Source organism: Spodoptera frugiperda, chromosome 4 (assembly GCF_023101765.2).
Source record: "Spodoptera frugiperda isolate SF20-4 chromosome 4, AGI-APGP_CSIRO_Sfru_2.0, whole genome shotgun sequence".
Lineage (NCBI taxonomy): Eukaryota > Metazoa > Arthropoda > Insecta > Lepidoptera > Noctuidae > Spodoptera > Spodoptera frugiperda.
In genome coordinates, this window is record NC_064215.1 from 3,885,991 (window position 1) to 3,911,171 (window position 25,181).

Consider the following 25,181-nt stretch of genomic DNA (forward strand, 5'->3'; position numbering starts at 1 on the left):
CATATTCATTGGTACACATAGCTTAGCATTGGTAGAAACGGACTCAGCTAAGTTATGTTTTTTATATGGATAGATACGTGCTATGGATGTGTGCTAGAGACAGTTTAAATAAAAATCGCAAAGTAGTTTTAATTTTGTTTATTTATCAATTTCTGTATCCACAATAGATACACAATTGCAGATTTGGCAAATACATTTATGAATATTTACATGTATAGACAGAATTACCAAATATCCGTAGAAAATTACATTTTCAAGATCTTCAATAACAATTATAATTATGAAAATAGCACTAAATACATTTGACAATGCAAGTACTTATGATTGAACTATTCAACATAACAATTTTAATAAAAAACGCTACAAAAATACAACTTAACGGCTTAAGATCCTGCTTAAGTAATTATACTTGTTGTGATGAATTATTGTACAAGTAAAATATAAAAATATCGCCAATGCTTCTTCAACAAAACACTTGTTCGATGTAACTAAACTTGTACTAAGGAATGTGAAACATTATACCATTATGATACAGAAATTATAAATACGGTAATATTTATTTATCATACATAAACTATCGTTATGCTGCTGTTTATGCAAAATAAATTATGCTTTTAGAAAATAAATTAATTTCACTGGGCACTTGCACGAGATCCGGCCGCTCTGACGATACGCGTGTACAAATAGACAGAGTATTAGGTAATAAAATATCAAACAATACGTACTATTAACTTACTTCGTTCAAGTACAACCCTTAAAACAATTTAGAGAACAAGTCAACAGTCTAGCAAGTGAAATGCAAACATGTTAGTTTCAGTATAAAAGTAAATAATTATAATCTATACAGTACTATGCTATGGAAGTCTCATGAGAGTGTACGGGCCCCCAAGCGCTTATAACTCGTCTCTGGATGGCTGTTCGTCTTCTTCATCCTCCTCGCTCTGCAAAGATAGGAAATAAAACAATTACGTATTTTCTATATTTAACACAAATAATCATTTGTTAAACTATTAATGTTTTCAATTTCATGTCAATGATAATTTTTTTTCCTGGTTATATAAGTATATATAAGTACTGTACATTTTAAAGCTTCAAAGTTTTTACTTTGTACATAATGTAATACGATAAACGAGGTTATCGGAACTACACGTAATCTTAAACTACGTGGCCTAAACTTGAGACGACACGTCATACAAGTTGCGAGGGAGTATAAAAAACTTAGGTAAATAATAAAACTAATAATTACAATGCGAATCGAAAAGGAAGCAATTTAACTTAATTAAAAAATCCAAGGACTTTAATAAGTAGGCGATAAGCTGTAAATCATAATATTGATTACAATTTATGTTGCTATGCAACGTGTAAACGGTCGTTATCATTCTTTTGTACACACTCTAATCTTTTTCTTTTTTTTTTTTTGAGGGGGGAATATCATCCTATGACTTCTCTCGCCTTGGACGAGGCGAGAGGGAGTGTCAGACTCTTACTGAGCAATATTGATAACTTACCACACTGGGCGTAGGCTCGGCGCCTTCACCATCGGTCTCTACGAACTTGGTCATAGCTGCCAACGTTCTCTCGCCGTTGTAGTCTTTCACCTGTAGAATAATAATAAAGTTTAAGGTTAATATAATATTATAATAATTTAAATTAAAGTGTACCGAACGTCTTTATAGAGTGTATAAAAATATCGAAAACTATTTTTGCAGTATTCCCAAAACTATAAAAGTTTATTTTTACAAGTTAATTGATATTTTTTATTACGCTCTGCAGTCACCTAATCACCTAACTATATACGGGCCAGGTAATAAAATAGCTATAAATAAGTTTAATATCTGTATGTTATTTACATATGTACATTTCAACGAAGAGTACTTACTAAACGAATGACTTTCGTATTATTTTATAGTCAAGTAATAACGTGAACCGTGACGGAGCAATAATGGAATATCCTTACATAGTTTGATAAGAATCAAAGCATATAAATAAATAGCAATAGCATGGTAACAATATAAATATATACATAATTATGTAACTGAAGAACTGTACCAAGTATAACCGTAACATAATGACATAATATAATCAAATTACTCGACGAATAAAACACCGTGAGACATATATTTTTTAATACCTCATCTACTTATGTACTTTCTGAAACGATAGCTTTTTCTATACAAAGTCTATCACGTCTAGATTTTGTGTAAATCATTATGAAAACCCTCGTATTTGAGAAGTTAGGAATAAGCTTATTGCTACCGGGCACAACACTAGACTCCTTGCTATTGAGAAATTTTCGATCTCCAAATTATTGGGAGTAAAATTTTAACTTTACCCGATCCGGCTATCTAACCAACTTCTTTCACTTGACGCCCAACGAGGTAATAAAGTATCGAGTGCAATTACTGAGGCAGTACATATTTACATTCGATAAATACAATAAGAACATGCGTGTCCAATCGACATGTATTAATCATGAGCTGTCAAGGTAACTCTTGTTATTATTTGTATATTAAACATTAAACGTATATAAGATATAAAATACATATAGGTATATTATATAGAGAAAGTCTGCTTATTCGCTATAATCACGCGCGCTGGCGGTGAAACGGATAGTATACTGCAATATGTTTCGACTAAACTAATTACGATACAAAAAATGTACCTAATTAACGTTGATTTAAAGAGATTTCACGTTAGAATTGGGTTGAAAAATAGATATAGACTAGACTAATAATGATAAGATCACGTAATTTTTAATGATTTGGAATAAGAATGGATTTTAGATATTTTATTTAAAGGAGTTTGTCTGCCCAGCGTTTATCTATAAGCCGGGTGGGATTTTAAATTATATTCATCGGTGCCTAACCATTCATTTAATTAAGGAATTCAAAGTTGTTACGCTCATTGGGCTCCCCTATGTTCAGCAATTGACGTGTTGTGGCTGTAGGGTATGATGATTTATAAAAATGGTAATTTTGCAGTTTATTCTGATGTTGTACTGACCTGGTTGTCCTTAGTGTACAGTTTGATGGTGGGGAAGGAGGTGATCTTGGTGTGTTCCAGCTCGTTGGCGGTGGCGTCCATCTTGGCGATGATGACGTCATCGTCCTTCTCGAAGTGCTCTCCCAACTTGTCGTAGATAGGAGCCAACTGTTTGCAGTGACCGCACCTGTTGGGGGAATGGTTGGATTAATCTTCAATAAATTAATATTACTACAAAATGGCTAGTTAAACACGTAGCTATAAATGTTAATACCCAACTAGAAGTAATATCACTTTGGAATTATGAATGGTATACACCGTATACAACAAATAGATTCTATCTTATCGATGTTGCTAACAAAGAAAAATAGCTAACAAAGAAAAGGTGAAAAGTAGGTTACATCTCCTCCTTCGTGAATTAAAATACCTAACGTTTATTTATTTTTCCTACAAAATTATACTAGACAAAATGCCTAAACACGTTAGCAACATCAAAAAGACACGAGAAAACATTTCCATAATGGTGTAAATGATCAATTTCCGAGCCGTTGAGCAGTAACAAGGCAACAGTGACGTTTGACACAAGCGCATTAATTGCGAATCACTGAATACGAACTAACGAGGCGAGAGGGAATGTGACGCACTGTTAAGGCGACAAAATAGCAAATAACTAGGTAGGCATGTCTGTCTGTCTAGTCTTGGAATTGACCTAGTAACGGTAACAAGAAACCCTAATAAGGTTATAGTCCCCAGTATTAACTATAGCCAGATTTTATAGTGCCTAAGTTCCCGAATTTTTATTTATACATAATGGCTAACTTGCCTGGTAATAAACGACGATGCTGCCTACGATGAAGCAACCTATTCACTCGAGCCATGAAAAGAGATTATGTATTTTCTCATTATTTTATGGTTATTGCCATTAGAGTTTTAATTTAGCCTACAAGAAAGTAAGTTAACGAAAGATTAAGAAAAGGCATTTGTGTTGAAAGTTAAAGTGAGAATACACAAAGTGCGAATTTATCCTTACTACAAATACTCTGGCCATGTTTCGTGGCGGGTGATATTATGTCTGTTCTTGAACCCGACCTAGTAACACGAACAAGTAATTCTAATGCGCGTAATGGTTACACCGTGTGTACACAGCGGGTATCAATTGTCAATACATGTTCGACACCACATTGAATTTCCACGCCATTTGCCTACAAACTGATGATGCAACCAAACCCATTGTTTATATTAAAATATCCTTTTAATTTCGCACATCTGAATAAATACAACTATAACATTTGCTGTTCTTTGTTACTTGAGCTTGTAGGTGAATTAAGTTGTGGAAATGTCAAATATAAAAAACATTCTTTATAAAGTATTGTAATCAATAGATATTGTCACAATTACCTATATTTCGAACGTCTACGTGCAAATCTTATCGTGATAATAACACTTTCGTGTAACTTTATCATACGTTTCTTGATATTTATATCATTCTTTTCGGTATTCCCTGATTTTACGAAATAACCACTCCCAAGCCGTTTTAACTGTTGCTCTGCTCCTATTAGTTGTAGCGTTTATAGCCGACAACCTACCTCAAGAAATGGATTTTCTAACACAAAAAGATTATTTCAAATCGAAGCTATAGTTCTGGAGATTAGCGCTTTCAACTATATGCATTATATACACTTACCATGGGGCATAGAATTCAACGAGGACCTTCTTGCTGTTGTCGAAGACGACTTCATCGAAGTTGGTGGCGACCAGGGTCTTGACGGGCTTGGCGGCCCAGTCGGCGGGCAGGTCCTCGCTCAACAAGTGCTGTTTCAGGGTACCAGCGAAGAAGGACTGGATGAATTCCTGATAACAAAGAGAATTATGTTAACATCGTGCAGAATATGAGAATATTTACAATCGGACACATGAATAGGTAAGGAAAATTGGATTGCGAGGTAAATCTAATAGCAACTTAATTTTCAAAATCAAATAATTTTTGAAATGTCAACAAATAAAGAAATAAATAATAGCCTGTCAGTGTCAGTCTGTCCGTCAATGAAGCTAGGTGCTCCTTCCAAAGTGTAGCTTTAAATGGAGAGGGACGAGCAAGAAACTCCATTCGTAGTAATCGTTTGAACACATGCTCCAAAATGTATGTTTTACTATTACTTATGAACTTTACAATACGTGTACTTGTTTCAAAGTTATAATCATCAATTAATAAATAAATATTACATTATTTCATTGGATTGAATGCAATAATAGCGCATACTACCTCAAGACAAAGTATGAAGGTACTACCCACTATTCTAAATGGAAACAGAATCCGTTAGTCAGTACGTCAGTCATTGTGCAGTTGTAATATAATTGCATAGCAATGCTGCGTAGGATACCTACACATTATGTCACGTTCTAGGCATGCATTAATGTATTCTAGTGTTTGTGTGATTGTGTACAATTTACTTAGACAAACATGCCAGTCTGAGAGTAGCGTAGCGAAACTGACATGAAAACCGTGACTTTTGGATTAATGAAGTTTCAGTATTTCAGTTATTTATGCTATTTCTGTGAATATTGTAGCTGTTATTTGTATAAACGGCTTTTGCATTCTCCTGTATGACATAGTATAATAAAACCATATCTACTTTAGTTCATAATATAATATTTATTAGTTTGAACTTTACCATTATGACATTAAAAAAGAAAGTTCAGAATGCCTAATCGTGGATGTCTGCAAATGTTTTTTATAAGCACTTGAAATACCACATTTACTAAGTCACTTTCGAATATGACACAAATTATTTTGAATAGCATTTAGATGAGAAAGTTATAGTTCAATTCATCATATTAGTCTTGGAACACCCTCAAGGCATATTTGATTGTCAAGCAACAGTTTAGTCGTCATCGCATGTCAGATTTCTCTAACACGATAATGATTTGTAAAAATTATGTGTAAGGTTTACTCACGTAACTGTTTGGCGAGATAACACGACTAGTTTCAAACCACGGTAAGGGCTCATATTTGTGAGCAATAATATCTCGTTAAAGTTACGTGAGTTAAACATAATTCATTCACTTTAACGATGGATACGGAATATCAATTACTTAGCCATCAACACGGTTAGGTCGACAATAAACAGTTATTGCTTAAGGCATTATTATTGGTACATCGAGATAAGGAAGTACAATGTATAACCAGTATGATCAATTAGTATAGTTGATCGATATGGTGAATTACACTGTCGTAACTGAGTAACGTGTAATCAACCATTGTGTTTAACTAATTAGGAATGTAGACTAGTCGGTAATTGGGTTAAATTTTATGTTATTATCGTAATCATAAAGTTTAAATTGGTAAAAAGAATTTAAGACATGTAATGCACTTAGATGTCTATTCCGCCGTAAAACTGTCTTAACAGTTTGGTGAGTTTACGTGATGTATATTTTTGTAGAAAAGAAATAAAGGATTTTAGGATGCGCGCTTCAAAATATATCTTGTATAAGTCATAAGTGAAAGTCTAGAATATGAAATCTAACTCCTACGACCACCTACGCCGCTACGCCTTTACGTCTAGATACATTCCAATAATAAAATAATAAGCAATCACATATTTTTATAAGATAGTTAGACGGATCACTTGATGGTAAGCGATCAGCGCCACCCATAGACAGTCGTAATGAAATAAACTTTCATGACAAATACAAATGACACAGTACCTAAGATCTAAAGCTAAAGAGTAACCTATGGAGTTTTTAGCTCGTTCTTCTCCATAGGAATCTACACTTTGGAACAAGCAAATAGCTTTACTAGAGGACTTACATTTTTATTATTTTTTATTGCTTTGACATTCAAAAGTGCTTTCCTGGTCTATTTGAAATAAATAATGTTGACTTTAACTTAATAAAATAATATTTATGTAAGTACACTTACCTCAATGGAGTTGGCAGAGAGTTCGTCGCTAGTGGGCTTGTATTTGGCCATGTCCTGTTCCAGGGCAATCAGGCGGGCAGACGGGATCTCCTCCTTCTTCATGCCGAAGAACTCAAGGATTCTGTAGAAGAAATTATATTTTAGAACTGACGACTATGACAACACATAGAACAAGTTTTCTTGCGACTTCGCCCACGTATAACTTAGAATTCTCTCGGGAAATATTGGGATATAAATATGCAATGTTACTACATCTTAAAAATAACCTTTTTAATAGGATTATTCGTTCCGCAGCCTATTCAAATTCAAACAATCAAATCATGCCTCTTTCGAAATCATTTTATCAGGTTTGTGCGTACTATTGCTAATACAATAGGCATGCGAGTCACGGTAAATAAGTGAAATTACCATAGTAACTACCTTTTTAGAACCGAACGTTAAGAAATATTTCTACTGTGAACTACTTCCAGTCATTAAGTACCCTTTTTTGTTTGAGGGGAGAAAATCATCCAATTACTTCTCCCGCCTTGGGCGAGGCGGGAGGGAATGTCAGACTCTTACTGACTAAAAACCACCCCGTTCCTACTCCTGCTTTTCGGGCCGGAGCCCCGGTAAACCCGCTAGGTAGTCCGCAGCTCCGGATGTCATTAAGTAACCTTACAATACCGTCGCGACAGTTTTATACTGGCTCTAAATAAGTGTTCGAAGCCTTAATGAACTATTATGAAAAGTCCTTGGTCGTCCTTGACATTTACATTTTGTCGTGTAGTAAAGAAACACGTTTATCGGTTGAAAGCGTGGGTATTGGAAGGGAATTATAAAGTTAATTTTATTGTTCATGTCGTTAAAAGTAAAGTTGCAATTAATTTCAATTATATTATAAAAAAATGTTATTTCAACAATTAAGTAAGAAAATCATCTTAATCCGAATCATTAAGTAAAACCTGTTTCATCTAGTAATAGACACTAAACAATTCATTGAACTTTATAGAAACAGTTGTATATGTACAGTTACATACACGCATGAATAGATAATGGTACGTACCTCTGGTGTTCATCTTCGTCAGCGTCAATGGCGACGGACATAACCCTGTCACGATAGTTCTTGGCAACGGGCTTGAGTTCCTCAGTGTACTTGTCGAAATCGCCATTTTTCTACGAAAGAAAAAAAAAGTCCTATTAATTCTCAAAGGAACAAGCCTCCAATCTCAACCTCCGAGCAAAGTTCATCGACCTCGGGGTCGTTGAACCCATCGTGTTTGCTCAGATATGTCGCTAGTGTGTATTTAGCTATTAACACGCTCAACTACCGTTTCGGTTTATTGATATTTTTGTAAATTCAAATCAATGCATGTTAATACGATTTCGATAAGGATTTGTGTAAAATCGATTTTCATGCGTCAACTAACTAGATGGGTGGTCTATGTACGGTATTTTTACTACGAATACTATTTGTAGGCATTTATTATTCAATGATTAACGTTTAATATTTACTTCTTTTAGCTCGAAAAAACGAATAAAAACGCAAGTTAAGTCGAAAAACAACAATAAAAAGTCCCACGATAATTATCTCGAAACGAAGGTACCAGAATATTTAAATAAAGATGGTATTAAATAGAGTAAACGTTGATATTATCGGATGCGCATCGCGGATTGTCTAGCAGTGAAAGGCGAAAGTTCACGTTGGCGGGTCACCGGGTCTAATAGTAACTTCACTACTCGTCCACTCACTCGTGAAAGTCTCTCTACATCCCACGATCCTTACTCAAACCACTTTCAAGATCACCGCAAATTCTATAGCAAAAAATATCTTCAATGATTAATTTCTCAGTATCGTACGTCACGAGCACATTCTCTTTGGAGACAAGTCATCGATGTATGCCTTACGTGTCCGTTTTCAATGCCGGTGTCTCGTCAAAAACCGGTTTAACCGACTAATAATAGCAAACTACCTATACCGTCTGTTAAACGAATTTAAATGTCGCTATTCTCATCATTGTACAGAAAAATACTTCAATTAACAACCGTGAAATCTAAAGAGTTTGTAATCGTAATAGAATTGAAGTCATCAAATCAAATCAACATTTGAAATAGTTTAGTTACAAACAATTTAGTTTTAATTTAAAAGAACGTAATCTCTGTTATCTTGTGCACATCCTGTGTGACAGTATAACAACATTTAATTTGTAACATTTTATTAAAACCTTATTTTGTTAGCATCATTTTCCTTTACTTTTTCGTGATTCTTACCTTGGACAGGAACAACAGAAGGTGGTATTTGATCTGGCCACCGAAGATCTTGGATGCAGTCTCGTGGGAGAACTCCACAATGGTGGGCATGCTCTGAACGAACACCCAGGTCTTGAACAGGTCCTCGTCGAATTTCTCAGCATCATACTTCACACTGGGCTCTTCGAACTGATGACAAAATAAGAACATAAGACACATATATACAGATAAATTAAAAAAGTAATATGCGAAATGCAGACCTATAGTTCTATAGGATAAATATCATTTTTTCCTTGCATTATAACTTCTGTATAGACATGTTGCCTTTTAATAAATCAAATAGTTATTAAAATAGAGGCCCAATGCATCACTCTGTTGAGTAAACAGGTAACTAACTAAATAAGGAAAACTAGAGAGCATAGTGTCAACTCCCAATCAAGAACCAACTCATTTTGTTGAATCTATAAAACCTGTTGCTGAAATATTAATCTTTATAATTGCTTATTGAATAATACCTACAGAATTTAATTTATCAACCACCTTAATAGCGCCGGTATAAAAAAAATACCAGTGAAATATTAAATCAAGATAAAAAACCAAAACTGTATTTAATTTTTGATTTCAAAAAACACCAAATCACTATCTCTATGTTGACAAGAAATAAGACTTAAAGAAATATCGAAATTAAAGATTTGTATCATTTAAAAAGGTATAAATTAAAAATCAAAGGTGGTAAGATAAGTGATAAGGTTTTTGATAATGAGGTATATGTGTCAATGTTATCAGTCAAACGTGATTCTAGTAGTGTTTAACTGTTAGACAAAATGTGAATGCAATCACATCTTCTTTATCTTAGTTTTGAGAGGCCAACAAACTTATTATCTGTAACCCAAATGGAGGACACTTCCAATCATCTACAACACTAATAATATGAGGTCTTATCATGTATGTATTATGTCAGAAATGGAGTGTAATGGGATTGTAATTTGGCTTAAAAAAAAAAGTATGTAAATTCAAGACACTACACACAGGAGTGTAATGTTTTTAGTCATTTCATTGTGACAATTGACTTTTTAATTGCATCACTACTGAAATAATACCTGCACAAAATATGGAACTTTATTTGTCAACCTACCCACTTTATCTGAAAATTCATAAAACAAACTCATGCTTATTAGGATCTTTGCTAAATTCAAATAAAGAAATAAATAATAAGAAAAAGTTTTGTTACAAGGAGGATTTAAGTACCTGTATTTTAAGTGAATGTTAATTGAAACATGTACTTACGTTCTTGTAGAGGACAACATCCTCGTCTTCAGCTTCCAGTTCAGTAATAACTTTAGGGTCAGAGACCAAGGCAAAGACATGGTCATCAACAGCACTGGCTACACTAGTGAAGGTCTTGGCTTTAGCAGTGTTGGAGTCAGAGAAGAAACCGAAGATGATGACATTGTTGGCAGCAATGAGCTCCTTGGCTTGCTCAGCAGAGGACACTTCAACAGCCGGAGGACCAGTCTTCTTCTTCAGCCAAGTGATGATGTCATCAGCCTGGCGACCACCTGCCATAAAATATAACTTTATAAAATACGGAATTTCATCACTAACTTGCTACAAAAATCGTATTTCTTACTTTTCCAATCAAATAACTCCAATTGGAACCATACAAAGCATTGCAAATTCTAATCAGAATATTACAAGAACATTATAAATGAACCATGACAAGTTAGTGCAAACATTAGATAAAGCTGTAATTCCAGTTAATTATTTAATAAACATACCTGTGTAATCAATAGGGCTGCCGTTCCTGAAGAACTTCAGAGTCGGGTATCCCCTGACGCCGTAGCTCTCGGCGAGCTCTTGTTCTTGCGTGGCATCTACCTTAGCCAACTTGATGGAGGACTCTTCTTCCGCCAATTTGGTGGCAGCCTTGGCGTATTCCGGAGCGAGGGACTTGCAGTGACCGCACCATGGCGCATCTGCAATTATCATGAATGATTCACAAAGGCATTCGGTACGTGCCGGCATGAACGCAACCATGCCGACGCTCGTTTCAATCGCATTTTAAAGAAAAAATTACTAACTAAGGATCAATTTTTGAATCCCACATTCAAGAAAAGACAAAAGAAAAACAGTAATCATATAAACTTACAGAATTCAACTAAAATGAAGTTGTTTGATGAGATTGCACCGTCGAAGTTGGATTTGCTCAGCACGAGTACATTTTCTTCTGTGGGTATTTCATCAGCCAAAGCGGCGCCCAAAAGGGCTATCGCCGTAAATAAGATTACTCTCATGTTGAAAAATACGGCACTTTACAAGCCTTCTCCGAAGACGAAACTTTACAAAATGCCGAAATAGTGCCACTTCATTCACTCACTCCCGTCTCACTTGACGTGGCAGCGTCGATCGTGTGTAGAGCTGTGATTGGTTAATACGTGACATTTTTAGAATGACGATGGCAAAGGTAGATAATTGAACATCCTACTTTTTACACTAACCTGACATCTAAAGATAAATCAATTATTTCAGTAAAACTCCTACAAACAGATTCTAATAAGAAAAATAAACAGGACCAATAAAATAATATGTATTTCATAGCCACGCAATGTGTCAGGTCATTTTAAAATAAGCGCCTTTAAACGTTCTTGATTCCCTATCTACTGAACTCTGATTAAAAACCCAGATAAATTTATTTTCAGTCTATTTACATTATAATTTAATGCGCTTTAAGAAAAGATTTTTATTATGTATATTTTTATCATTTCAGAACTATACCAAACAGCTGCTTAAAATTGACACCTGTTAATGACAGTCTTATTCCGTTCTGTCAAGTGTCAATAGTGTCAACGCAAGAGTTACAAAAAGTAAACAAACAAAAATTGTGCTAAATATTATAAAAATTAAATGAATTTTAATCCCAAAATAGATCATAACATGGGTTATTGTGAAGCTAAGACGTGAACTGTTATTAAATAACTTCCTAGACTAATTTTGAGGAAGGTAATGTATTACTATTTTTGCAATTTAAATATTATTTTATTTTGTTATCGTATAACATTACTGCTCTAACACTAAAATATGGCATCTAGTAATTCAGTGTACTCCTTTTCCTTCAAATCGCAATGATGTATCTCATGTCCATCTCCTTTTAATTATTGATAGTAGTAGACTTTCAAAACAAATTTTTTAATCATCGTCCCTATTGTCAAGGATTGTTATAAAATAATTTTAATTATCTTGTTAAATATGTGGGTTCTCCATGGCGGCATGGTTTTGTACACAATCACCTTATAACAAAAAAGAAACAGCACCATAGCATCTACCATATTTAATTGGAACAAATTCCATTAAAGAACATCATCATCATCATAGTATTTCCCGCCCACGTGACCGGCATAAATAACAAACACGCCTAAAGCATAGTAAATTACAAAAGCTGGCATGCATACCACACTATTACAGATTTATTTTAGAAGTTTTAATATTGGACCGATTCCAATTTTTGTACCAATGTCCTTCCTCATTAACAGTGGCAAAAAGTCAGCTTATTGTCTCTGGTAATTAATATTGAGTTTCATAAAATAAGGTCTGTTTAAATTAATTTAAAAATAAATATTTAATATTATTCATTTGTAAAATTATTAAATTCCATTGAATAGTGAATGTAATTACGTAATACTAGTGAAAATATTTTAAAATGTGTAGTACTAGTACTATATTCTTGTGATGTGTGTGTGCAAAATTTGTGGAGTTGTGTAGATATTTAAATGTACAGTGAGCATTTATCTAATGATTTCCATGTGAATAATTAATTTGTATTATTCTAAAATGTATTAAAATATTATTTTATAATCAATGTGTTAAATTAGAATCAGTGCTGTGTAGTTCAATATCAATGTGACTTCCTGATTTTGTCTTGATTAAACCATGCATTATAAATATTTAAAAAAAATATCAAACATTGTATATTATTCATCTAAACTAACACAAACATTTTAATAGTAAAATACAATTACAGGAAGCAAAATATATTAGAAGGAGAAGTAATCAAAATTTTAACAGTTATACACAATTTTAGTCAAGTTATTTCCAAGAATAATTTTAATTCAACATAAATTAAAATAACCACAGATAACAACAAAACAGTTACTTTTTTTAAGAAAACCATTCAATATTTTCAAAACAAAACTTGTACAACCCTACTGCAAAGCTGAATGTAAACACCATTTATAAAAGCATAACATAAATCCTGGCTGAGTCACACTGCAACATGCACTACAGATTGCTTTCAAAATATTTACATTTTTCACTCATTTCACAAGCCATTCACACTTCATCTAGTAATAAAAATGTTTTTCTAACATGCAAACTGCCACATTTTATTCAAACAAACATAAATTTCGTGTGTTTTGTACATAAAACTGGATCCTGTTATGATTTTAGATGCCAGAACTGACGGTGACATCTGAGATATATGAGGAGTATGATTATAAAACTAAATTATCACCCAGCACCGAAGGAAGTGAGTATTAAATGGTGACGTTTTATTACTTTTTATGAATCACAGGTGATATAAAACATATAATATTATATTAATATTTTGTGTGGTTGCTATCTAGTTCCCTTATGGATAAAATTTTCGTAAATTAGGCATATAGGTACATGGCTAGTTGCATTTTGTACTGTCATACAAGACATACATCATAAATTCACACCTATGGCCCATAGGAGTAGGCAGAATAGGTAGAGCACCATCTAGTCTGATGCTTTAGCTTCTACCACTGTGTATTCTATTTTTAATTCATAGATTCTATTCACACCCTAATCAATCACTCAAAATACCTAATACTTTTTTTTTCTTTTTGTTTTCCAGATGTGATATCAGAGTTTCCATTCCTGTTGCCTAAAGCTGGAAGCAGTGCCACTTATGATGACGATGATGACCTGGACATCGAGAGGCCACAGAAAGAAGTTATTAAAATTGGTAAGGGTCATAGAGTTCTATTTTTCGTATACAAATCCGATAGCAAGTATAGGTACTGTTCTAAGATTTTTGAAAATTAAAAAAGTAACTTTACTGAAAAGCTATTCGAGCCTCTTTATCGGCAGTCGTCACACGATTACGAGGCAATCAACAACATAAAAGTTTGATCCCATGCTAAAAATAGCAATAGACCAATAGCAATGAAAATGTAGAATATACAAATCAGAGACATTTCCTTTAATAATATTTTCAGAACACAGTTCCAAAACCAAAATCGCGCTAGTAGGCCTACAAGTATGGCGGGGCGCGTTCCTCCTCGGTGATTGGTTGATACACCTCGGCTTGAAAGGGGAACTGACCAATCGGAGCGTTTTGGAGCTTGGCGCGGGAACCGGGCTCACCAGTTTTGTTGCCGCTTTGTATGCTAAGAAAGTTATTTGCACAGGTAAATAGTCTTTGGTACCTACCTAGTGGTGGTTGTGCATGAAACTTTTTAAATAAATAACTGTTATAATTTTAAATAATAAACTGGACTAAATTTACCTTGATTTTCAGGCTGCTACCATAAATTATTTAATATCTACAAGATTAAGATCCCCATGTAATAGGGGTGAGCCTATGACTATAATACTGGGCACATTTTCAGATTCTTACTTAGATTGTTTTCGAATAACCCCGTAATGCCTGACCCAGGAATCGAACCCGAGATATCTTGCTTCGTAGTCGCACTTGGTATCACTCGACTACTTACAGAAAATACATTTTATGCATGTCTAATAACCACTAAAATATTACAAATATTTCAACCAAATATCCCACTATTGTTTCAGATATCAACATGGGCGGTATACTAGACCTAATTAAACTAAACGCCAAGTACAACAAGAAGTTGGTAAAGTCACAATTTAAAGTAATGCCGCTGGACTTCACCGACACCGCGTGGAGCCCCGCCTTGTTGACTGAAGTCAAACACGCGAGCATCATTATTGCTGCTGATGGTAAGCATCTATTATTTATAACTAAATCTTAATAATATTTTGTCCGATCCAAATCAAATCCCAAATCTATGATCGCAGACAGAAGGCTTAGTACGAGTTTGTTTTACGTTTAACGTGATTGAAACGAGAACGCGTTCGGCGCTCTGATTGGTTGGTTCATTCGTGTCGACCAATCCAAAGCGGCGACCGCGCTCTCGCGTCAACGTAATGCAAACTCGTACTAATGGCGAGTACTACTCGTATAATACTCATACTAATTTTGACACATTTTGTATGGAGCTTATGTCAAAATTCTACGGCTCGTAAGCAAATTCAACGATCCGTAGTTTATTGGAATGCGCCGTAAAGGTACTAGATATTTGTATGTCCAATCACTGTAGCTGTCTAAAATGAAACGTCCAATGAATGACTGCAATGGCATTAGCCAATTTATTGGACGAGAGAATGAAAAGACTTTTCCCAGCACTAGCAATCATAGCGGTGAATTCACTCGCGGTAGCTTTTATTGGGACCATTTGTTCGATTGACAAAGTCAGAATATTTCAATTATTTTTCAGTAATATACGACGACGATTTAACAGCGGCCTTCGTGTCGACCATACAGAAGATACTGAACACGGAGCCACCCAAAACGTTATACATGGTGTTAGAAAAGCGGTACGTGTTCACGATAGAGCACCTCGACTCGGTGGCGCCCTGTTACGAGACATTCCTCACTCTGCTAGACAAAGTCAAGACAGAGAACGCACATTCCACGTGGGACATACAACAACTACCTCTAGACTTCCCCAAGTATTTCACCTACGACCGAGTCAAAGACCTCGTTCTATGGAAAATCTCATCTACACCTATCTAATTGAACCTAAAAGACAATAAATATTATTTTGTAACCAAACATAAGACATTTCATTAAAAAAACTTCGTAAACTAGTATAACCTTTATTTCAATTTCGTTTCCCGAATATTACACAATTCAGCGCTACAAAGTAAGCATACGAATCCATTAGATTTCAAATAAATAAACGTGGGACAAAACGCTACTAAATAAATTTGAACATGTTACAAATAAATAATATTGTGTATAAATATAAACGTTTCCAATAACTTATACCATGTTTTTGGCGAACTTTCCTAGTGACGCTGCGTTAAATAGGTAATCTCACTAAAGACAAACTTGGAAATTACAATCTAGGCTTAAAATTATTTCTGTGTGGGCCAAAACTCGTTGTATTTTGTGAGGAAAGTTTTCCTTAGTTCGGAATTTCTCGCTTGTTGGTCCTTCTCCTTGCTGAGAGTCTCGACGCTCTGCCCCACGCACAGGTCTCCCGTGAAGTGGATGATCACCACTTGCGTGTTAAATGTCACGTTTTTGTCCGGACTCTGCTTACTGTATGTGTGCGCTCCAAAATCCATTGCGAATGGTAGTGTAAGATGTTCTGTGAACAAATTAACATTATATTTTTGGTACTTACATTATACTTTTGGTAATACAACCCCTCGTGCTTCTTTAATTCTTAACCTTGTCAATAGAAGCCATTTGCAAACTTTCTCGTTTTTTACAATACTGGGACGAAGTATCGAAAATTGGGTAACAGCCTGTATAAAAAGACTGGACAATTCGTTATCAAAATAAACCAGAACCCTAACAACCTGTATAAAAATTGATGAAGGATGATGATTATTAACCCCTTGTGTGCTGGTATACGAGACCATAGAAAACTCATTGTGTCTCAGTCTCATAGATCTGCGCTCCCGGCATACTACGGGTTAATCATCAATTCGGAAGGCAAAAGAGACATGATTGTGATAAGGTACCTATATCAGTTACGTAGCCGTAGTTAGCTTTACCGGTATTGTATTCCTCGGTGCCCTGCACGGAGGAGTCCCCGGTGCACTCGGGCCCGCAGCGCCCGTCCTTCAGGATCCCCCGCATCGTCGTCAGCTTGCTTATCGCCTTCTCGCTGCTCTTGTTATTCTGCTCGTTCTTGTGCTTATCTATGTTGCGCAGAAACTTTTTCATCTAGAACAATGGGCCAATGATCTGACAATCGTGTAGTCTACGGAATTTTGGGTGAAGCTTTCAGCTCGAAGAGAGCTATTTCCCATACCTAATGCACAGGTTAAGGAACTCCTAATTTAAGGAACTGCTTCTTAAGAAGAGACGATCAAATGTGTAACTATCTACCTATGTAAGTAGTAGGACTTTACCGTCTTAGATATTTTCTTCGGCGGATCAGGATACGACATTTTCGGCTCCCCGGGATTACTTCCCACCACGTACAATGTACTTTTAGGTATGTCGAAGTCAGAATACACCGAAGCTTGGCCTTCGACGGGCTCTTTCTGCCGCGACCCGGTCGACGACTTACTGTTTGTTGGCATGTAAGACGACTTTTCTGCGTTTTCCGATTGACACTTTTGTATTGTTGCCTTATTTTTGTTAGAGTTTCTTTGCTTTCTTTGAACTGGTGAATCATCTTCGTTCGAGAGGCTTTCTTCTGACGTCGAAGGGAACACTTCGTTGAGGCTCAGGACTTCCAAGTTGCACTCTTCGAGGTTCGTCGGGTTGTCCACGTAGGCCACTTGACACAACTGGTCAGTTGAATGTATACTTATGAACGACTTTTGGCCAGAACACAAGGCACCTTCCTCGCTCGAGGGGGAGGGTTTCTTCGAAACAGTCACTGTAATGAATTCACAATCATCAAATAAAAAATAAATGAAGGATAGATGATTAATTTTTATTTTAAAGTCCGTCGTGTAGATTATTTAAAATTATTAGACACATAGGTATATTTTTTAAGCTTGACGTCACTTCTAAGAACATTTTTATACGTAGAAATGACGTACTTGCTTCCACTCCTAAACTTTGATTCGTTTTATTTTACATGACAAAATAATCCGTGTAATATTTTTCTCACTTAACTGACGGACTAAATAGATAGATTTTTAATTTTCATACCCCGTCATCACCCCTATTACATTATCCCCCAGTACCTAAATGACTTGTCAAAAATTAGACACTTGTTTAATCCTTCACCAAACGTAGGTACTTCAATAATTACGACGCCTGGACACCATTATAATTTGTAAATAGCAAAAACACGCAGACATACATACCAGCGTAAGTGCAGCTCTCGGTGGCGTTACAACTTATAACTTCTCCTACAACAAACAATACATTGGATCACTTGACAAGTCGCGCGCGGCGTCACGCCACCCGCCACCCGACTTACCTTCGTCCTCATTTCTATCGGTTGCCGGAATGTCTGTTCTACTTTTATCAGATAATTTGTGTGCATTCCTCGAATGTGACATATTTAACAACAAATTTCAGTTTGTGAACTTTGTCAAATGGCTTTCCATTTTTCTCTTTATTTGGTTACCGTTGACAGTTCTAATTTTAATATTTTTTTCGGCTACGAGTTATTTGTGAGTATCTGAACTCTTTTTATAACCTCGTTAGAATTTCTTCTAAAGTGTGGGTTCCGTGGTGGACGAGAAAATAAAACGTGTCTTTGAAAATAATTGTTATATTTCATTTCATCGTAAGTACAATTTACTGAACATATACTTAAAATGGAACAATATAAAAAATAACAAAATAGAGTGTCATTCAAATCAGCGTTGGAAAATGGAATTATGTTAACATAACTAAAGTGTAAAAATATTGAGTGTTTATCGTATTTTATTATAACTATATAATAAAGTCGCAACAGTCTAGCATGGGATATGATTACACCATGAGCTGATAATATGGACATGTAAATTGATTTCACTTAAATATAGTTGTGAACACTTTGATGATTTACCTAAGATCATTTGTGTGAGAACCACGTCAGCGGAGCGTGAGTAAGGCATTGCAACCCTGCAGTCTTTGTAACAATACATGTCAAAACAAACATTTCACACAATTCTTCCGAAATTGTAACATCCAATTTATTTATATTTCAACTTCCAATTTCATTACGTCCTACTTAAATAATTATAAGCTAGTCACTTTCAACAAATTATATTTTGATCTGTTATTTCTCGATCAGTCTGGTTTTGATAGCCCAGTCAAGTTTGTATAGAACAGCTGTCTATGTCTTGTATATTCCTAAGCTCTATTACTTTGAAGAGGAAGGCACTTCTCCAAATTACAATCTGCAAATTATTGCGCATTATCCTACATTACTTGGAAACCTGTAACTCGACATCAAATATGTTAGCCTGATTATATTTTTGGTTTACCAATTCGTTTGCCTTTATTAGGAATCACGGGATTTGAAGCTTTAACGTTTTCCCGAATTGTACGAGGCATTACATAATAACCTACGACAAAATGCGTTTGACTATAATTTATTTATTATAATGTTATATGAACTAGAATACTGTGGCAAGGTTCTCATAGCGTGCAGTCAGTCTAATGTGTGTGTGTCAGTGATACGTCACAGGTCGGCGGCATGCGGCGGCGACCTCATGAGATCTAACTTCATCAGAACAAGAGGGAAGTATAATACGTCATAATTTAGTAACTTAACTATTGTCATCCATTTCATGGACATCGACTTACAACTAAAACATTACCATACGGGGGCAGTAACGAAATCCTAAACACCTAATCACAAGAGACAATTTAGTTAAAATGGAGGCTTTCACTTGATATGGCGTTAACATTAAAATTATGCATAAAACGTGAAAGACCAAAATTTGTTCTACCGATTCACACCTAGCTAGCGGACAGGCCGCCGCGTCACCGGGGGCCAGTCTCGAGCGAACGAAGAAGTCCTTTACAGAGGAGGGGGCGAGCTATCGCTATACGGAGCTCTTTCTCTCGGAGATGGAGGAGCGCTTGCGGCTGTGGATGGCGCCGGAGGACATCTTGCGCTTGGAGTCGGCGGCCGGGCTGGCGGCGGCGGACGCCAGGCGCGCGGCCTGCAGGCTGGACGTCTTGCGGCGCACGGCGGGCGACGCCTCGCCCAGCTTGTTGCCGGCGGCGGGCGCCTTGTGGTCGGGCGCGGGCGGCGCGCCGGCCGCGGGCTGCTGCAGGCGGCCCACCAGCTGCCAGTGCTCGCGCGCCGCGCGGAGAGACTCGCGCATCTTTTCTTTGGCTTCGGCGTTGTCCGCCAGCATTTGGTTGAGCATTTGTACGGTCTGGTACAGTGCCACGGGGCTCAGCAGTCCGAAGTCGTGCAGCGAACACATGTGCAGCACGAAGTTCCTGTACAGGTTCTTCTCCAGCAGCTCCTTGCCGCGCATCTGCAGGAACATTTGGCACGCGATGGGAATCTGGCAGTCGCCCACGTAGTTGTACTTCATGACGTGGAGATTCCACATCTTCATGAGCTCCTTCTCTCCCTCGTTGACGTCTGTGAACTCGTCGATCATCATCATCGTCTTCTGCTGCAGCCACAGCGGGTCCGTCTCGCTCTCCGAGTCTATGTCCAGCTCGTTGGGGTACACTGGCAGGCAGGTGATCGTGTGGTGGTATAATCTGAAATGAAAATCATCAATTATTATAAGATTTTTTGTTTCAGTTAATTTCGTTTTCATTTTTTCAATAAATGCAAAATCAAAACTAACCTGTTATGTCCAGTGAGGTAAGGTCTCTGCGCGTCGATTACGTCAGCATCGTCTAGCTCCAGGAACTCGGCGAGGCTGTGCCTAGCGGGGCGGCGGCGGGCCCGGGCGCGCCAGACGAGGACGTGTGTGAGCGCGGTGCGGCGGGTGGGCCCGGCGCGGGGCCCGGCCGCGCCGCCGGGGCCCGCCGAAACGCCGGAGCGGCCCTGCGCCGCTATCAGGTCGTGCGGGGACCCGGTGTACGACCCGTCGTACAACTCGTTGATTGACACATCGATGCGAGCGCCGCCCGGAATCGGCTGGTAACATTTTTTTTGTTATTATTTGACATTTAAAGTGGTAGAGTACAAGTATAAAAGAAAACCATGTGAACCTTAAAACTATTTTATCAGAATACGCACAAACGCAAACCAACAACAATACTAAATATTTCACAGAATATGAATAAACAAATGTACTCACGAAGTATGTGAAGTTGAACCTAGAGTGACACAGCTTGAGATGTTTGAGCAGTGAGTAGAGCGTCCCGCAGTCGAGGGAGCACCACGGACAGTGGAGGTCGTCGCAGGCCTCCGTCTGCTGTCTCGAGTTGTTGTTGTACAGGAACTGGTAGATTATCTGCTGCCTCTTCGACTCACCATCCGCTGAGTCTGATTTTGTTTTATCTCCTGAAATATGGTAAAAACGAATTTATAATTACATTTATCATGCGAGATGTTGAGGTTAAAAGAAGGGCGCAAACAAATATAAAAAATAAATGTTATACAAAATGAAAATAAGGACAGATAACGAAAAAAAAAGGTTGCAACTAAAAATTCTTGCAAAAATGTTTAAATAAAAGGTGGTATTTAAGTGAAATAAAATTAAAAAGCTCAGACGAACATCAAATACTGAATCCACCTTCAGTATATTTCTTGTTTACCTTAAAACTCTGTACTCTATTGTAATATTATGTATATCGGAGTAATGGAGTAAATTTGCATTCCCCTCAAAATGTTTATAGGCCCAAAGTGGTAATGAAAACATACTAATCGTCACAATACTATACCATTTTTAATATCATTATTACTAGTTTTTGAAGTACTCTGTCTGTCCTTGTTGCTGGGATCCTTCTTGCCGTTCTCGCTGGTTTGCTGGTACAGCTTGGGTCGGTTCACCAGTCCATTGGTGGGCTCTTGGCTCCAACTCAGCTTCAATTTCAACAGCGGTCTAACTTTGAATATGTCGAACGGATTGCCTTCGGTTTGGAGATCATTTTCCTGCAAGATAGTATGTTGTTATTATTAATGGAAATAGTGTGTTTGGAATCGGATTACCGATAGTCCTCAGGGATTTGTCGATGCTATACAATAAAACTTGGTCTAGTAATTAGGACTTAGCCGAAAATCCACAGCTGAAACTACTGGGCGTATGAAAGCAAGTTCCTAGTTAGTTAATTAGTTAGTTTTTCGCCTTTTCCTATATTGAGAAAAACGGGATGCTTGTAAAGTTGCAGTTAAATGCTGGTAAAAATTATTATTAAATGGGTCGACGTTTATATCCATTGATATCCATTGATTAGTCATAAGAAAAGATGTAACAACTTACATTAGGTATAGTTTCCCACTGTGCCATGAGAGCTTTGTGAGGCGACCTGGCGATGGTACCGCTCCTTCCTCCCGGCGTGGCGTCATGCAACACTAGGTCATACTCCCCGTTGGTGAGGAGACACCGGTTATGTTTGTCATACACTATTAGTTCACTGCCGTAAAACTTTGTCCATTTCCCATCACTTGATGAATTGAGATCCGATGATGATTTCAAACGCTTTGTGACTGGTTCTAAGAGAAAATAAGAATATGTAACAATTGTGTTGTTAGTCTTAAATTATAATAGGAGGTGAACTTATTGCCATATCTTCGGCATTATACCAGATTCTGTGTCACTACTGAGAACTGTACATATATGACAGATAATAATACTTTGATCAACCCAGAGCCTCTAGCCAAATGCCACTTATTGCTTGTATACAAAGGGAGTAGAAAACTAAATTATATGGTATTATGGGATTGACGTCACACTTGAGTGTCATCCCCATACATTGAGCATTCTACACTATTGGTAGACAAGTGCTAAACTGGTTTTTTACAGACTCTGGTGTCGAAATATCGACTTCTTGACTTCAAGTAGTCACACTTGCAAATGATCTCAACCAACCAACCAATCAATGAGTGTCTCATTATTATCCTGAAATATTTTACTAAAAGACTACATAAAATCTACAAGACTAAAACATTGACATGCCATCTATGCAACATTCACAGATAAAATACAGGAATTGTAGGAACAGAAAAATAATTGGGGATTACTACAAAATAAAAAGAAAACAAGCAATTACCATCACAATCACCATTCGTAATTTCACTAGAACTTGCCGCACCATTCGCTGTACTGGATCCTGAGGCCCGGGTCACAGTTACCCGCAACATGAGCATGTAGGACTTTACGTTGGGACCTTGTGAAGGGCTGAAAGTGTCACTGGAGATGCTAACTGCTGAAGCCATAGCTGGTGGCTCTGATGTGGATGGGTTGAGTGGCACCGAGCAACTGCCGACCTGAGGAATCATTGTTTACTGATGTAATTCTAGATTTTTGCTTTATACTTATTTTTTTAAAAGGCAATCTTTGAATACACATGAAAATAGGGTTCAAAATAGCGGTTTTGCAGTGCAGTCCTTTGGATTTGAATTATATGATTTACATGGTAGAAGTACAAAGCAGCATTCTTTGTATAAATGACCATAAATTATTATTGATGCAGCTTCCTATAAAAAGTATTGAATAGCCAGACAATGCGGCAACTTGTGTAATCTATTCAAATACAGAGAATCCTTCAAGTTAACTTTTTCCCAAAGTGGGTCAGGGTTAGCATCTGTTAGACATGGTGACACAGTTTGCAGTCGATAATATTACTTTAATATTTACTAAAATAAGCAATACTTATTGATAATATTGGAAACTTCTCATTTATATGGGAAGACCATAACATGGTATTAACAAAGCTACACATATGCAATGTAACTCTCCCTTTTCGTCCATTTTATAATATTGGAATTGAATGATCAGATTCGTGAATATGATAGAAGCTAAATAAGTATGTAAGAATCGTTGTAAATGGCACTCTGTAGTTTCGTGTTACATACATAGGATAATGGTGTACATATAGCCAGAATTAGATTACTGTAGTGATTGAATGTCTACATATTATTGAAACATTTTCCCTAAACAAAGCTTGAACATTGTCTGGCAAAGACAATAATATAAATAAATAGTTAATTATTATGCAGTAAATGAACCAGTAGCAAAGGTTAATAAGATGTTATCAGCACAACTTGTAGTGAAAGTTAAACTGATAACAATACTGTCTTTGTCATTTCTCTTTACATATTTGTACTGGAACTAACAAATTATTGCTACTGATTAGATATTATGTAGGATTTATGATGCAAGAGCAATACAAATAGATGTTAGCACTGCTATAATACATGATTGAGCATATGCAGCAGAATATAAACAATTAGTATCTATATTTTGACAAAGATAGCCAGTGTTTGACATGATTCCAATTCTGATACTCACAGAAACTTCAACAATAGCTGAAGAGCTTTCTTTCCTCTTTTTATGGCATATCTTAAGCAGCAGCGTCTCCACCTTGACCTGGTAGTCCCTCGGGTCATCCAAACTCTTATCGTAAAACCCTAGGAAGGTCAGTGTCATGTAACCTCCCAAACTATTTGGCTGAAGCTCTGTACTCTTCTTTAACGTTATTTTTTCTAACAAACTGTCCACTTTGAAACCTATGCGGCTCTTGTTACTTCTCGACATCCGTCTCTTCATGTACGACAGTGTTCTATTTAGAAATATGGGCTAAAACAGAAACGAGATTATCAATACTTGTTTTCATTACACAACTCCACACATTAGATGTATTTCTACATACCGATAGCATGTTTCGAGTCCGTAAGAATCTGTATATTTGTGTAGGCTCTGCAAAACATTTATGAATAAAAATTAATACAAAATTATTCACAGGAAACGCTCGGTTACTAAGCATCGGACTTGGTAACTTACTTTCGAATGCTTGCAAAAACAACTCATGGTCCGCTTGTAAATGGTCAATTTTGGAGTTTTTACTAGCTTCATTGTCTTTATCTCGCTTCTTGGGAGGCATTTTTAGGTTTTTATCTAAACTATTAGTGAAACCGCCAAGTTCATCGGTTCGTTGACTTGACAGCGTCAGGTTATGGGGTTCCCATCCTAAAGAAAATTGCTCGAGTCCTATGGTAATCCCAAAAAATGGGAAATTGACTTTGAATAAACTAGTTACGGAAATACCTAAAAATTATACATTCTTCTATTTTAAATCAGTAAAATTAGCTGTTAAACTTTATTTTTAAAACCAATTTATGATCAAAACTCAATTTGTTTAATGTAATATCACTATTACCTGCTATAAATGTAAAAATTT

The 25,181-nt window shown here is 36.5% G+C and overlaps 4 protein-coding genes across 10 annotated transcripts; 1 reads left to right on the forward strand and 3 right to left on the reverse strand.

Moving 5' to 3' along the window:
- Positions 1 to 123: 123 nt before the first annotated feature.
- Positions 124 to 11,562, reverse strand: LOC118272650 (protein disulfide-isomerase). The gene is made up of 10 exons (XM_035589275.2): positions 11,280 to 11,562; positions 10,909 to 11,106; positions 10,418 to 10,689; positions 9,152 to 9,319; positions 7,947 to 8,056; positions 6,902 to 7,022; positions 4,667 to 4,833; positions 3,004 to 3,169; positions 1,509 to 1,598; positions 124 to 941 (listed from the first exon to the last, which is right to left on the reverse strand). Exons 1-10 carry the CDS (start codon positions 11,422 to 11,424, stop codon positions 894 to 896), a joined length of 1,485 nt encoding a protein of 494 aa, XP_035445168.1. The 5' UTR covers positions 11,425 to 11,562; the 3' UTR covers positions 124 to 893.
- A 385-nt stretch (positions 11,563 to 11,947) lies between these two features.
- Positions 11,948 to 16,012, forward strand: LOC118272654 (methyltransferase-like protein 22). Of its 4 annotated transcripts, none has more exons than XM_035589281.2 (6): positions 11,948 to 12,130; positions 13,574 to 13,652; positions 14,004 to 14,114; positions 14,368 to 14,559; positions 14,945 to 15,112; positions 15,670 to 16,012. In XM_035589281.2, the coding sequence occupies exons 2-6, from the start codon at positions 13,574 to 13,576 to the stop codon at positions 15,966 to 15,968; spliced, it is 849 nt and encodes a 282-aa protein (XP_035445174.2). In that variant the 5' UTR covers positions 11,948 to 12,130; the 3' UTR covers positions 15,969 to 16,012. The 4 variants fall into 4 exon arrangements, with proteins under 4 accessions (XP_035445174.2, XP_035445173.2, XP_035445176.2 ...); XM_035589280.2 differs by lacking the exon at positions 11,948 to 12,130 and adding an exon at positions 12,558 to 12,716; XM_035589283.2 differs by lacking the exon at positions 11,948 to 12,130 and adding an exon at positions 12,664 to 12,687.
- A 23-nt stretch (positions 16,013 to 16,035) lies between these two features.
- Positions 16,036 to 18,594, reverse strand: LOC118272651 (uncharacterized). Of its 2 annotated transcripts, none has more exons than XM_035589277.2 (5): positions 18,349 to 18,594; positions 18,233 to 18,277; positions 17,321 to 17,796; positions 16,961 to 17,132; positions 16,036 to 16,548 (listed from the first exon to the last, which is right to left on the reverse strand). In XM_035589277.2, exons 1-5 carry the CDS (start codon positions 18,428 to 18,430, stop codon positions 16,313 to 16,315), a joined length of 1,011 nt encoding a protein of 336 aa, XP_035445170.1. In that variant the 5' UTR covers positions 18,431 to 18,594; the 3' UTR covers positions 16,036 to 16,312. The 2 variants fall into 2 exon arrangements, with proteins under 2 accessions (XP_035445170.1, XP_035445169.2); XM_035589276.2 differs by having other exon boundaries at positions 16,928 to 17,132.
- A 35-nt stretch (positions 18,595 to 18,629) lies between these two features.
- Positions 18,630 to 24,983, reverse strand: LOC118272649 (polycomb protein suz12-B). Of its 3 annotated transcripts, none has more exons than XM_035589274.2 (9): positions 24,785 to 24,983; positions 24,654 to 24,700; positions 24,293 to 24,580; positions 23,052 to 23,268; positions 22,262 to 22,494; positions 21,759 to 21,933; positions 21,137 to 21,342; positions 20,678 to 20,973; positions 18,630 to 20,588 (listed from the first exon to the last, which is right to left on the reverse strand). In XM_035589274.2, the coding sequence occupies exons 1-9, from the start codon at positions 24,882 to 24,884 to the stop codon at positions 19,910 to 19,912; spliced, it is 2,241 nt and encodes a 746-aa protein (XP_035445167.2). In that variant the 5' UTR covers positions 24,885 to 24,983; the 3' UTR covers positions 18,630 to 19,909. The 3 variants fall into 3 exon arrangements, with proteins under 3 accessions (XP_035445167.2, XP_035445166.2, XP_035445165.2); XM_035589273.2 differs by having other exon boundaries at positions 21,744 to 21,933; positions 24,785 to 24,982; XM_035589272.2 differs by having other exon boundaries at positions 21,723 to 21,933; positions 24,785 to 24,982.
- Positions 24,984 to 25,181: the final 198 nt, after the last annotated feature.

Excerpts from the sequence above, each read along its gene's own strand:
- LOC118272650 (XM_035589275.2), bottom strand. The coding sequence starts at position 11,424 with ATGAGAGTAATCTTATTTACGGCGATAGCCCTTTTGGGCGCCGCTTTG. Across the intron at positions 11,107-11,279 it reads CTTCATTTTAGTTGAATTCT|ATGCGCCATGGTGCGGTCAC; the intron begins GTAAGTTTATAT and ends TGATAATTGCAG. Across the intron at positions 942-1,508 it reads CCGAGCCTACGCCCAGTGTG|AGCGAGGAGGATGAAGAAGA; the intron begins GTAAGTTATCAA and ends CTATCTTTGCAG.
- LOC118272654 (XM_035589281.2), top strand. The coding sequence starts at position 13,574 with ATGCCAGAACTGACGGTGACATCTGAGATATATGAGGAGTATGATTAT. Across the intron at positions 13,653-14,003 it reads ATCACCCAGCACCGAAGGAA|ATGTGATATCAGAGTTTCCA; the intron begins GTGAGTATTAAA and ends TTTGTTTTCCAG. Across the intron at positions 15,113-15,669 it reads CATCATTATTGCTGCTGATG|TAATATACGACGACGATTTA; the intron begins GTAAGCATCTAT and ends ATTATTTTTCAG.
- LOC118272651 (XM_035589276.2), bottom strand. The coding sequence starts at position 18,430 with ATGTCACATTCGAGGAATGCACACAAATTATCTGATAAAAGTAGAACA. Across the intron at positions 18,278-18,348 it reads CGATAGAAATGAGGACGAAG|GAGAAGTTATAAGTTGTAAC; the intron begins GTAAGTCGGGTG and ends TGTTTGTTGTAG. Across the intron at positions 16,549-16,927 it reads CGGCTACGTAACTGATATAG|AACATCTTACACTACCATTC; the intron begins GTACCTTATCAC and ends ATTTGTTCACAG.
- LOC118272649 (XM_035589272.2), bottom strand. The coding sequence starts at position 24,884 with ATGCCTCCCAAGAAGCGAGATAAAGACAATGAAGCTAGTAAAAACTCC. Across the intron at positions 24,581-24,653 it reads GGACTCGAAACATGCTATCG|CCCATATTTCTAAATAGAAC; the intron begins GTATGTAGAAAT and ends TTTCTGTTTTAG. Across the intron at positions 21,343-21,722 it reads TAATAATGATATTAAAAATG|GAGATAAAACAAAATCAGAC; the intron begins GTATAGTATTGT and ends ACCATATTTCAG.